At 45.9% G+C, this 12,658-nt stretch overlaps 1 protein-coding gene and 1 long non-coding RNA gene across 2 annotated transcripts; both read left to right on the top strand.

The window, feature by feature from the left end:
• Nucleotides 1–1,454: 1,454 nt before the first annotated feature.
• CALM1 (calmodulin 1) lies at nt 1,455–12,401 on the top strand. Its single transcript, XM_012773952.3, has 6 exons — nt 1,455–1,675; nt 4,514–4,544; nt 5,715–5,858; nt 7,981–8,087; nt 8,504–8,639; nt 8,813–12,401. Exons 1-6 carry the CDS (start codon nt 1,673–1,675, stop codon nt 8,839–8,841), a joined length of 450 nt encoding a protein of 149 aa, XP_012629406.2. The 5' UTR covers nt 1,455–1,672; the 3' UTR covers nt 8,842–12,401.
• On the top strand, nt 2,551–3,280 carry LOC142871436 (uncharacterized). The gene is made up of 2 exons (XR_012919685.1): nt 2,551–2,657; nt 2,851–3,280. It is a non-coding gene; the product is annotated as an uncharacterized LOC142871436 (long non-coding RNA).
• Nucleotides 12,402–12,658: the final 257 nt, after the last annotated feature.

Genomic DNA, 12,658 nt, shown 5'->3' with positions numbered 1-12,658 from the left:
CTGCAGCCTCTTTTTAAATTAAACAGCAGGTTCACCCTTTCTGCGGCATTCCAGAAGGAACGTCAGTGAGAACAGCTCCACAGATGCTGACATCTCATCTGAGGTTATCCCAAGAAGTCCTGTGGCATTTGCAATATGCCTGAACATTTCCCATTCTTTTAAAACATCTTTCTGCAGACTTTTGTCAAAGCCAGAAACAAACATAAACAAGCAATGCCCTTTCTAGCAGAGCAAGTTAATCACACACTTTTGTCATATTCTCTGAGAGAGTAAGCAAATGATAATCTGCAACTGTTGCCCCAGGCCTGTAAACAAAACATCAAATTCTGTGTTCTACTTTGGCAAGAAAAGAAACTGCAGCATTTTCTTAGGATTTTTACAAGTGGGCTTCAAATTAATGACTGAAATTGTTCTTTTTCCGAGTTTACAGAAAACTGGAATACATTAGTAAACTTAAAAGATTAAAATATTCCTTTAAAAGGAATATAATCAAGAGTGTAGATTGAAATACAATCTAGCTTCATAGTAGAGGCAATTGGCTGTGTGTTTTACCTGTAGTCTAGGGGATTCTAAGTATCTCTTTCCTGCTTTGTTTTTATGGATTTATGAATGAAGATTCTGACCCTTCTCAGAATCAGGAAAATTACAAAAAAATTAGAGCATGGGTTTTAAGGTCTACAGAAGCTGCACAGGTACATTAATTTTAGTAAGACTGGAGCCAGGATGAATAGTATTTCCCACAGCAAAAGAAAACAAAACAGTAGGGGAGAAATATTCAGGCATCCTAAAATATATTCAGTGGAAACATAAAAACATTAAAGTAAGACTGGTGAGCACAGGAGCAGGATACCGATTTAGCAATAAATATAATTTGCCTCAGATATTGATCCAAAACTTGAAAAGCAAAACATCCGACCAATTTCTTCCACGAGGACAACTACCTCGTCCTCTGCGGACCCCTCTCCTCAGCGGCTGCAGGTGTGCGGTCAGTTCCTCTGCCTCCACCTCCCCGCGGCCGCCCCCCAGCCCCAGGACCTCCCGCAGCTTCCCAAACTGGAAGTGGCCGCTGGAGACCCCAAGGGCGAGGGGCAAGCAGGACCCGGCAGCCCCACGGGAGCGGCTGGAGATGTGGAGGTGGGAGGGTCACACAGGTGGGGTGAGGGGCGGACAGCTTCCATCGCCCAGGCCGTCCCCCAGGTCGCGCTATGCGGGCGCTCTGTCCTCGCCTGGCCCGAGATGGGCGTCTCCAGAGGACTCCTAGCCGCACCTGCCGGGAGACCGCGCGCCCCCCTCGAGCCCCTCCAGCGCTGTCGCCCGGCAGAAGCAGCCGCTCCGGCGCGCAGCGGGCCGCGGGAGGCCGGGCCGGCCGGGGGCGGGGCCAGGCGGGCAAAGCCCGGCAGCCGCAGCGCCGCTCGGAGCGAGGCGGCCCGCCGCGGCGGAGGGATACGGCGCGCCGTATATATAGCGCGGGGCGCAGGCTCGCGCTCAGGCAGTGGTGCTGGGAGTCTCGTGGACGCGGAGCCGTTACTCGCAGCCGCGCGGCGCAGTCGGTGGCGGCACAGCGCACAGCGCGCGTTAGCAGCAGCAACCGCGGAGGCAGCCCCGCCGTCACAGCCCCTGCGCTGGTGCAGCCGCCCTTGCTCCCTGTGCTCTTCCTCCCTTCGCTCGCACCATGGTAGGTCGGGAGTGGCAAACGCCGGCGGAGCAGCTGCCCAAGATTTCCTCCCAGATTTTTAGTTCAGTCTTGTTTTTTTTGGGGGGGGGAGGGGGTTTCTTCTCTGGGTGTTACGCAGTAGCTGCAGTTAAGAAGGATGCACTTTGGATTTGCATCTCGGATTTCCTCTGCCAGGGATCCTCATTTAAATTTTGGTCCTCTTTGGAGCCGAACTTGGCTGCGGGCCGTCCATGGGCAGGGGCCCCGGCCGCAGCTGCACCGGGGCCTTCCGCACCCCCCCCCCGGGCCCCCAGCCCCGCACCCACTGCATCCAGCGCACCGCACCCGGGCCGCCTGCAGCGCTGCGCTTCGCCGGGAGCCGGGCGGGGCCGGGCACTAGACAACTCCCCCACCCCCACTTCTCCCCGGGCTCGGAGGTGGCAGGTCGGGCGGGCTGCAGAGAATGAATGGGCCGAAGCGATCCGGTGGCGCACATTGCTCCAGCCCGGGGGTGGGGGGCGCCGTCTCCGTCGCCCCCCTCCCCCCACCCCGGTGAAGGTGCCGGGCTGCCTCCCTCGGCCGCTGTCCCCTCCTTCCTCCCGGGGGGCGCGGCGCAGGCGTGGGCTGGGAAGGAAGGAGCCGGGGAAGGGTGGGGTGGGGGCAGGAAGGCGAGGGGTGGGGGGCGGAGAGGGCGGAAGCGGCGAGCGGGCCGCCCTGCGCCCGGGCGGGGCCCTGCGCGGTGGCCAGGCCCGAGTCTCCGGGTCTCCGCGCCCCTGCGGCCCCCGCCCGGGGCCGCGGCAAAGGCGGGCGTGAGCCTCGGTGCACCAGGAGGCCCCTTCCCGCGGGAGGCGCTCGGCTCGCGCTAATTGGGGCGGGGGGGCGGGGGAGGAGGGAGCTGGCGCGCGGCTCGGTTTCCATTAGAGACGCAAAGTTTCTGCTCCGGGAGGAGGCGGCGGCGCGGCGGGGCGGGCTCGCCGCCTGGGGGAGCAGAAACGGGTGGGAGGTGCGGGCGGCCTTGGCCCCGGCCCTGGGGCGGGGGATGGGAGCGGGGGTCTCCCGGCGGGAGAGGGGCGGTGTCCCCACCCCGCCTGCCCCGGGGCTGCCACCCCTGCCCGGCCGCTCGCCCCGCGGGGCCCTCTCCGCGCCGCTTCGCGGTCGGCAGGGAGATGCCCTCCGCGTTTCCGCTTTCTCCGCAGCCTCTAGATCGCCAGATGCGACTGTGCGCCTGGCTGGGTGTGTTTTCCACGGCCCCTTCCTCCCTCGGCGGGCAGGGCTGACATCACCGGCAGCGTTTTGTGGTCTGGCGGGGTGGGGAGTCGGCTCCCGGCCGGGCTCCGGAACACCTTCTCCCCCGAGGCCAGCGCGATTTGGGAGAAGGGGGTGTTGGTTGTCGAGGAAGGTGGATGCTCCCTCCTGGTGACCCCTCTGGCGCGAGAGTTTTGCAGCAAGGTGGGACTGTTCTCACTTGCGAGGTGTGGCAGAGCTTCCTGTTGTACAAGATAGACGCTGCCCTGGCATTACATAAATCTTCGCGTCTCCATTTCATTTTAAGAAAACCAATTTTTAGGGACTGGGGTAGAAAAGGAAGAATTTACAATTTGTAAAGATAGGTTCCCCCCCCCCCAATCAATATATCTGAACACCGTTCCGACTGTAAAAGTTTCCACTTAAGAGAATAAACTTAAAGCCATCAGTTTTTTATTAGGTAAAACATTTTGTAGCTTATTTTGTAGCTTCATAAGGCGTCCTTCATTAAAATAAAAATACATGTTAGCTCTCCCCGAGATCTCAAATTCCCCTGGCGGGAGGCACATGTTCAGGGTGGTGGAGACCAAATAATGCAAGTGAGAATTACCTTCATGGCCATTATTACCACCTGGAGTAAAGTGTGTTTATTATGAGCAGCTCTTATGTCATTCTTAAGATGGGTAGGGTGAATAGTCTCCAGCAAATCTAATAGTTACTTCTTTTTATCTGAAAAGAGGGTATATATATATATATATATATATATAGTCTCATAATTATTGTGTAGTTTTCTTTGTATTTAATTTTTGCAGTTTTGTAACACCTCATTTGTAAGGTGGTTCCATTTTTTTCCTGGCTTCTGAATCAGGATAATATGACCAAGGCCATTAGCCATTGTAAATGGTAGGCTTTTAACAAATAACTGCCTCATTTAAAGGATTGGAAAGCATTTATTACATGGAAATGAAGTTGGTGGGGTAACGCATTGCTGTATATTTATTTTTTCCACTTAATTGTTTCTCATAAAATGGATATAAAAGCCTGTTAATCCAACCCAATGCCATTATGTAATGCCAGTCGGGAGATTTCGAGGGCCTGAAGCAATGCGCAAGGTGTGCTAAAAGCCTGCCCCTGGACAGGATCCTGATCCCGGCTGTGGTGGCAGTGGTGTTGGGCTGGGTCCCTTCTTGGATGGAAGCGGGCACTGCGGCGTCCGTGGTGCAGTAGATGGCGCTCTTCTTTCTTAGAGCTCGCTGCTGCTGCCGCCGCCGCCGCCATTGGTGCTGGGGGCCTTTTGCCACTAGAGGTGCCATTTTTCACATTATTAGCCGACCCTTCCTAGTTAGATCTCAGGGCACGCTAAGCTACAGGCCCAGAAAAGAAAAACTGAAGTGATTAGATGTTGTCACTTCCTTGTCATCTTTTGTTAAAATAGCGTAGCATAGCAATTACCTTTATTGTAATTGATTTCATTGAATGACCGTGGTAAAGGTTTCAAATGATTTTTTAAAGATTGATTTTTGAAAGATCACAATATTAAAAGTGTAACTGGAAAAACTGTCTTGATCTCAGACTGTGGTGGATTGAATTATAACCTTTTCTTTCTTCATGTAGGCTGATCAGCTGACTGAAGAACAGATTGCTGGTAAGTTGACAACTCCGGGGAGTCCCCAGAAGGCCAGAACTAGGCACTGACTCAGTTTTGGTGACTCCTCTGTTCCCTCCCCCCTACAATCTGAGCAGTTTTCTAAGATTTTATTTTAATGAAAATGATAAGCAGAAACTTTTAGGTCAGGTGTTATTCCTTGCCAGTATTTTGGAGATATCGTGGAAGGAGTAAAACTTACGCTAGAATGCCCACTTGTTACACTCTTGGAGAATTTGTGTTTCATGATGTGCACGGCTTTGTATGTGATGAGATTGCACTGAGCCTGCTACTCAAAAATTTACTATTCCTATGCCACTGTCTTTTAGTTATCCACTGTGAAAGCTTGTGCTTGCTATCCTAAAATAAATGGGAGTGGGTGAAAATGAGTGTTAGGACCACTGTAATAGTTGAGAAGGGAGTTACATCAGTTTAGATTTTAGCCTTTTTTTTTTTTTTTGAGATGGAGTGTTGCTATGTTGCCCAGGCTAGACTTGAACTCCTGGGCTCAAGTGATCCTCCCTCCTCAGCCTCCTGAATAGTTGGGACTTAATAGGTGTGTACTGCCAAGTCTGACAGATTTTAGCTTTTTAAAATTCCCTGGAGGACTTGTTTTGGGACAGTTTCTCTTTATGAAACCAGGGACAGTTCTGAAATATTCTGAGTGCCACATAGAATTAGGCTGGTTACCTTGGAATGTACGTTTCTAGTGACCTTTTTCATGTTGCTGTGAAACAAGGGGTTCTTCTGGCTGCAGAGATTTTTAGGTGGGGACTTTTAAGGGATCACATGGACCGATCTCCTATCAGATTGGACTTAGGACTAATTTAGGCATGTTTAAGCTTAGCCTTCTTTAAAAATGTGAGACTATTCCATCTTGGTGGTGACAAAGAAGAAAATTTATATTAATTAAAAAAAATAAAGAGAAAAAAATATGAGAATCTTGTGGTTTTGTGGAACTGGTTCCTAGGAGCAATATTTGCTTTATGGGCTGCTTTATGAAGGCTGGTCCAACACAACTATTGTCTTTATTTCAGTAGATAGAGGCCAGGGCGTTTCTGATACCTTGCACGACTTGGACAGCTTGCTTTTGGCAAGCCCCAGGCAAGTGTGCATTGTGGCTGGGTTGGATAAAGACATTCATTCTAAAGGGTAAACTTTTGTTTTCAGAATTCAAGGAAGCTTTCTCCCTATTCGACAAAGATGGTGACGGCACCATCACAACAAAGGAACTTGGAACTGTCATGAGGTCACTGGGTCAGAACCCGACAGAAGCCGAATTGCAGGATATGATCAACGAAGTGGATGCTGATGGTAAGGGCTTCAGAATCATGAATGAGTGCCACTGTTGTGTAATTCAAGTTCAGACATGTTACGGGATTATCTTTCGGGTCTCCAGAGCAAAGCAAGTGTGCAAGGATCTTTTCTGTGGTTGCCTTATGGCCACTGACAGTTGAAATAGAATATTATGGGCCTGCCGTCCCCCTGCGCACTGTCTAGAGCATTTCCTGGATCAGATCACTGTATTGTTCTTTTCTGCTTGCCATGGCCTAGGGCTCAACTCATTTATCAATTGGCCCATGAGTCTGCACTGAGTCTTCAAGAGGGATTAAAATTAAATAGCCATAGAACCTGCTTTTTAAAAAGCTTATTGTCTCTTTTAGAGGAGGAAAAATACCCAAACGAGGTGGGTGAAGAACACTCTTAGAAGCTACTATAGAACCAAATAGAGTGTGAGCTGTAGTTTGCTGAATAGGATCATGTGAGGCTTGGACGTGGGGTACACGATGACTTGTCAGGCGTAGACCTACAAAACCTAACAGAAGGGGAAGCGATATAAGGTGCAGAGGAAGTAGCAGCAACCCCCCCCTCCCCACCCAGCAGATTGTCATATCTTCCTCTAAACTCTACAGCAGTGGGCAGCAGACCTCTGATTGCTCATTTCCATTAGTAAACAGTTTTGAAGTACACCCCACCCCAAAGCATGTATTTTTGTAAATCATATATAAGCACTAATGGACTATGTAACATTATAGAACATGACTTTTACAAGATGAGCAAAGAATAAATAATTTGGATCTAGACTTGACTTTTTAGATAATTGACTTGATAGTAGCTGTCTTAAAAATATGGTACCATAGGGTGATATAGTTGGAATTACACTTATCTGGTCCTAGACACTTAGAGGCAGGACTTTTGGTTAAACTCATAGAGCTTTCAGCCCATTAGAGTTACTGATAAAGATTATTTCCACTCTTAATGTTGTTTTGGGACAAAATGTTGTCTATGGTTTTCTCTAGTTTCCTAAGATGATCAGCTGTCTGGGAACATGTGGTGACTCCTTCTTGTTTTGTATAAGTCCTGGAAAATTGGGCTTGGGGATGAAAGAAGTGTATTAGGGTCTTAGACTGTAAGGAACAACAGGGAGAAATTGTGCCAGGCCACAGAATCCTGAATTCGCACTGAGTACGGTGATGCCTAAAGACATCTTCTGGATGGTTGTGAGAAAGGTTACTTCAAATAATTTATTTTGTGTAGCATGAATATCAGTAACACCTTAAAATTTTGGAGGCAAAAAAATATTTGAGGGGATCTGTGAATTATTTTGTTTTAAAGGTACCAGTGAAAATGAATAACTTATGGGGTTTTTTCTAATTTTAATCTGGAGGCTTGTCTTTGGGGATATTCATCTATCTCTTAGTTTTAGAGGAGATTTTAGAATACTGGCCATAGAATGAATTCTTCTGACACAGTTTCCTAAATATTAATGGTCTGAGCTGTGAAAATGCTTCCGAGCGTTTCTTTTAATGGAAAATAATGATACTGGGTTGGGGGGGGAATGATTAGGTGACTTACCGTCATAATGTGGCCACGAAATGTCCCTAAAGAAGACGTTAAGACCTTATGGACCATGGCATAACAAATTCAGTTTTCTCCCCTCTCATAATCTTTCTCCCCTAGAACATCTTGTACTTTTAACCTACAGCCCAATTCTAGGCCACCTTTACGTTACCAATGTCACTAGCCAAGGCAGAGTTAGACCCTTGTCACCCCCCTAACTGGAGGGGGAAGGCAGTCGAGGGCACTTTCTTCCTTTGGGGGTGGAAAGATTCAGCCTGCGTGTTGGGTGCTGCGTTTTCCCAAACCAAACAGCTCTCTGTGTCCCTTCAGTGGTCGTGAACCCAGATGCGCAGTTTCCCTTGTTACTGAAGGCTATCCTGCGCACCGGTCATTAGTCTGAATCACGTCGAATTGTTCTGTGCAGTATTCGAACATTTTAGACCTACACAAACTATTTGTCGAACCTAATAAAATAGTTTGCCACTTTGTCCTTGCAAGTGCTTGTCATTCTCTATAGTGGTTCTAAAATTCTTACTACAGAGCAGCATTAATAGATCGGTTATTTTATGTGAGCTTTTTTGTTCTTTAATTTGAGGTAACGGCACCATTGACTTCCCAGAATTTTTGACTATGATGGCTAGAAAAATGAAAGATACAGATAGCGAAGAAGAAATCCGTGAGGCGTTCCGAGTCTTTGACAAGGTAATCCTGCATCTTCATAGCAGATGGTACTTAAGTATGGCTTTTTTTATTTGCTGTTACTTCTAAAAAGCTCTAATAATCTGTTATAGATATAATACATAACCTAACTGCCTGAGCCTTTGATCTCACTTTGAAATATCCTGACTTATTGTTACAATAACCTTATCAGGCAAGGGTAAGCATAATAGGAATTTTGAACCACGTTTCCTGATTGTGACTTGAATTTCTGTTAGCTTTTGAAAATCCCTGATGTTTTCTGCATCAGCTGATGGCATGATTTAGTAAGTAGAGGTGGGAACCAGAGATCCAAGTTGTTGATGTGAGCAGTTAGCAGTAACTTGAGAGGGCATATATGGCAGAGATGTGTCCTTGCCCACACGGAGCTGCTGTCATTAACAATTGCTGAATGTTCACAGGACGGCAATGGTTACATCAGCGCAGCAGAACTACGTCACGTCATGACAAACTTAGGAGAAAAACTAACAGATGAAGAAGTAGATGAAATGATCAGAGAAGCAGATATTGATGGAGACGGACAAGTCAACTATGAAGGTAAAACACTAAATTTCTTTAGCTTAGTTCTTAAAAAAGTCTTACCTTTAGGAGCTGTAAGCAAGTTAATTGCTTCACTAGACAGGCATTGGTTTTATTTTATGCACAGTAGAGATGTTGTGTTCATTAAATCTTTAAAGATAACCAAAAGTTATGATTATTTGTCTTTTCAGAATTCGTACAGATGATGACTGCAAAATGAAGACCTACTTTCAACTCCTTTTTCCCCCCTCTAGAAGAATCAAATTGAATCTTTTACTTACCTCTTGCAAAAAAAGAAAAAAGTTCATTTATTCATTCTGTTTCTATATAGCAAAACTGAATGTCAAAAGTACCTTCTGTCCACACACACAAAATCTGCATGTATTGGTTGGTGGTCCTGTCCCCTAAAGATCAAGCTACACATCAGTTTTACAATATAAATACTTGTACTACCTTAATGATAAGGACTCCTTAAAGTTCCATTTGCTAATGATTAATACACTGTTTGGGCTGGCCAGTTTTTCATGCATGCAGCTTGACGATTGAGCACAGTCAGGCATTTGTATTAAAAATGAAAAATGAAAAAACAAATTCAAAACCTATTCAAATGGGTTCTAGTTCAATTTGTTTAGTATAAATTGTCCTAGCTGGTTTACTGAAAACAGACACATTTAAAATTGGTTTACCTCAGGATGATGTGCAGAAAAACGAGTGAAGGATAAACTGTTGAGACGTAGCCCCACTGGTAGGATGGTCCTCTTGTACTTCCGTGTGCTCCGACCCGTGGTGATGGTGACACACCCTGGTGGCATGCCTGAGTATGTTGGTTTAGCGTTGTCTGCATGGTACTGGAGTGCAATGGGTGTTAGGCTGTCACTGTTCACACAAATTTTTAATAAGAAACCTTTACCAAGGGAGCATCTTTGGACTCTCTGTTTTTAAACCTTCTGAACCATGACTTGGAGTCGGCAGAGTAGGCTGTGGCTGTGGACTTCAGCACAACCATCAACATTGCTGTTCAAGAAATTACAATTTATGTCCATTCCAAGTTGTAAATGCTAGTTTTATTTTATTTTATTTTCCAATAAAGACCATTATCTTAAAGTGGTGTTAAATGCTTTGTAAAGCTAAGATCTAAACGGGGACAAGGCAGTTGGAGGGGAGGCCAGTGTACATTTAAATACTCTCGGCCCAGCATTGGTTTTCCCTCCCTCCCAAGATCCCAGCACCAACCTCTGAGCCTAAGACCTTGCCTAAAAACAAGCAGATACCGATTGCTTCATCCTGTTTATGGACATTAGGTCTAGTTGCATTTTTCATAGGGGGGAGGGGGGAGTGAATCATGGTAACTTTTAATGATCTATTCAGGCAGTAGAGCTCTTAATGAAGGAAAAAACCCACTTTCTCTCAAGCATGTATTTAGAGGTTCTTCTCAATTGTGCTGCTGATAACCTGTTTTATGTAACTACTTGAGACCATCTGTGCAAGAGACATGATTTAGTGTATCTGTAATTCACTCCTTGCTGTGTGCGGTAGAAGCAGTAGTCACTTTTCTAAGCCAGTCTTTTCATGCCTAAAGGACACTACCAGTCACCTTTGATTCACGACTTAATTTACAATTATATTTAACTTTAGCTTCCTCTTTTTTTTTTTTCAAATTGACTTGACTTTGGTTTTCTCCCCCAAGTAGAACTAATGCTAGCCTCCGGCTTGAAAGTAAAATTCCAGCCCAGAGCGAATTTTGTGTCAAATTATAAACTGTAACTGAAACTCAGTCATGCTGGTACTGGTCTTTACATTGGGATTGGTCTGTTTAAAAAGCCCTCTTAAAAGCATATTGCATTTAGTGCAGAACTCTTTGAAATGAAGGCTGGATGTACATTTTTCAGGGTGTTAACTGGTTGTATCTTATTAGCAAGGAGATTTGGGTTTTTAGTGTTTGTGTGGGTGGTTTTAATTTGCCAGGGAACGGTGGCAGGCTGCTAGCAAAGCAGTGAGAAGCGCTTGGCAGCCAAATGGGTGCATTCAGGGCTGATTTATAGAGACCCTTGGCTTCTCCCTCTCCTACTCCCTGTCTTTCTGGCATTTTGTAGCTTATTAGATTTTCTGCCAGTGGGATGGGTCAGAGCAGTGGAGAGGAGACACCGTCCATGTGCTTCTGCTACTGGTCCTTGGTCTGGGTGGTTGGTAGAAGAGACGTTGACACCGTGAACTCGGGGCTGGCTCTCGTAATTCCCTGAATCCGAAAGGAACACCTAAAGATACGTTGGGATTTCTCTTCTAGCGAGAGAGGGAATACTGAAGGCTCTTGCTTTGAGTAAGTTTATGCTCTGGATGTTTCTTATAAGGGGGTCAAATAACGTGATTTTTGACCCATTCTCAGGCCTGTGGTCGACGACCTCCTGGTAGTTTCAAAAGGAGGTTAGGGTGAGGTGATCTGACTTGTTTTTAAAACAGCGTTCTGTGTTAGCCATTTCATAAGTCTCTAGAAGCTGGGTGGACTCCATTTTAGCGGTCCCACAGCTTATCCTAAAAGACTACCTTTGAAACAGGATTCTTGTATGGCCAGGATCCTGTATGGGAAACCAGAAGCCCCACCCCCCCGGGGAATGCTGAGTTCCAGTTTGGAGCAGAGATGAGGCAGAGCCCACAGTAGCCTTCCTCCCCAACCCCCAGCGTTTGGGGGGATGACCAACCCCAGGGTTGAGTGTTAGCAGTCTGCCTGAGATTGTGAGAGCAAATAGCTGGGTGTTGCGGCAGTACTCTTGAAAGTTGGTTAGCACCTTCCTGTAAACTCTTGCCCCTACTTCTAACTACTCTATAAATATATACATATATTTATATATAAAGTGATTAGTTTAACTGGCAACCCGCTTTAGCCTGAGACTTGCCATAAGAAACTGCTGAGTACTTGGCAAACCCTTTCCTAGTTTTGTTCTCCATCTGTCTGGGGTAGGTGTTGAGCAAGGCAAACGGATCTTGATATTTCCGATGGGCTTTTGACGCACTGTTGCCAAGGAAGGCTTTTTCTGATTTTTTTGACAAACGAGTTTTTGCACACTTTCATTGGTGTCTTTCGGCAACTTAACACACATTGAAAATGAGCTATTGTACATATTTTTATATTCTCTTTATAAATGCATGTCTGATTGTATGTGTAACAATATTGTAATGAATGGCTGTCCAGTAGGCCTAGCACTGCTGCGTCACGTTGGAGGAATAGCTTACCATTAGCCCTCAGCACACTGGGAACTTCTTCCTGAACAAAGAATGTAAATTTGGTCAAGTCTACTCTTCATTCAATTATTTTAAACGTTTGAATTATTTATTGTATATCCTAAATATATTTATCCTTTGGCAGTTACTAGATTTCCACTAATGTGTCTTAATCTAGCCCTCCAGCTGGCAGTTACTGTTTTTTTTTTTAATCCCTTGAAGTTGTCCTGTAGGAGACAGAAATACTTTGCTGTCTGTATCCCTTGGAATAAGAAGGTAGTGGCATGGGTGGAGTGTGTGTTCTTTCTCCAAATCTATTACAATGTTCATTAAACACTTCTGTAGCAAAGATGGGTGGTAGTTCTTTTGTTACTGAAGTTGCCCTTCACCATGGCTATTTGAAAAGGAAATGTATTTGAACGTTTCTGTAAATTTTGGGATGAACTGTTTGGAGATTTAACCACCTCTCTGATGGGGGACCAACTCTATGGAAATTGTAAATAAGTTTTATTTATAAACCTGGCACTGTATTCAATAAACATTTCTGCAGCCTTTCATCTCTAACTGCGAACTGTGTAGGTTTTTAGCTTGCGTAGCTTTCAATCCCTTTTGCTCTCTGAACAAGATCTATCTGCCCTCAGTTGTAATCCTACCCAGGCTCTAGTACAGTGAGAATGAGGGGCCCGAAATACCATAGACACATCCCATGACAGCCTTACACTAGTTTTTAAGTAGTTTGGGTGTTAATAGCTGACATTTGAACCCATTCTCTTAGCCTATTAATGTACCCATGCTTGCTTTATGCAGGAAATTTACACCAT

Source organism: Microcebus murinus, chromosome 6 (genome assembly GCF_040939455.1).
Source record: "Microcebus murinus isolate Inina chromosome 6, M.murinus_Inina_mat1.0, whole genome shotgun sequence".
Classification (NCBI taxonomy): Eukaryota; Metazoa; Chordata; class Mammalia; order Primates; family Cheirogaleidae; genus Microcebus; species Microcebus murinus.
This window is presented reverse-complemented; position numbering and strand designations above follow the sequence as displayed.

Bases quoted from the DNA above. Each gene is read 5' to 3' on its own strand.
- CALM1 (XM_012773952.3), top strand. The intron at 5,859-7,980 runs GTAAGGGCTTCA...CTTTAATTTGAG, and splicing joins CAACGAAGTGGATGCTGATG to GTAACGGCACCATTGACTTC. The intron at 8,088-8,503 runs GTAATCCTGCAT...GAATGTTCACAG, and splicing joins CGTTCCGAGTCTTTGACAAG to GACGGCAATGGTTACATCAG.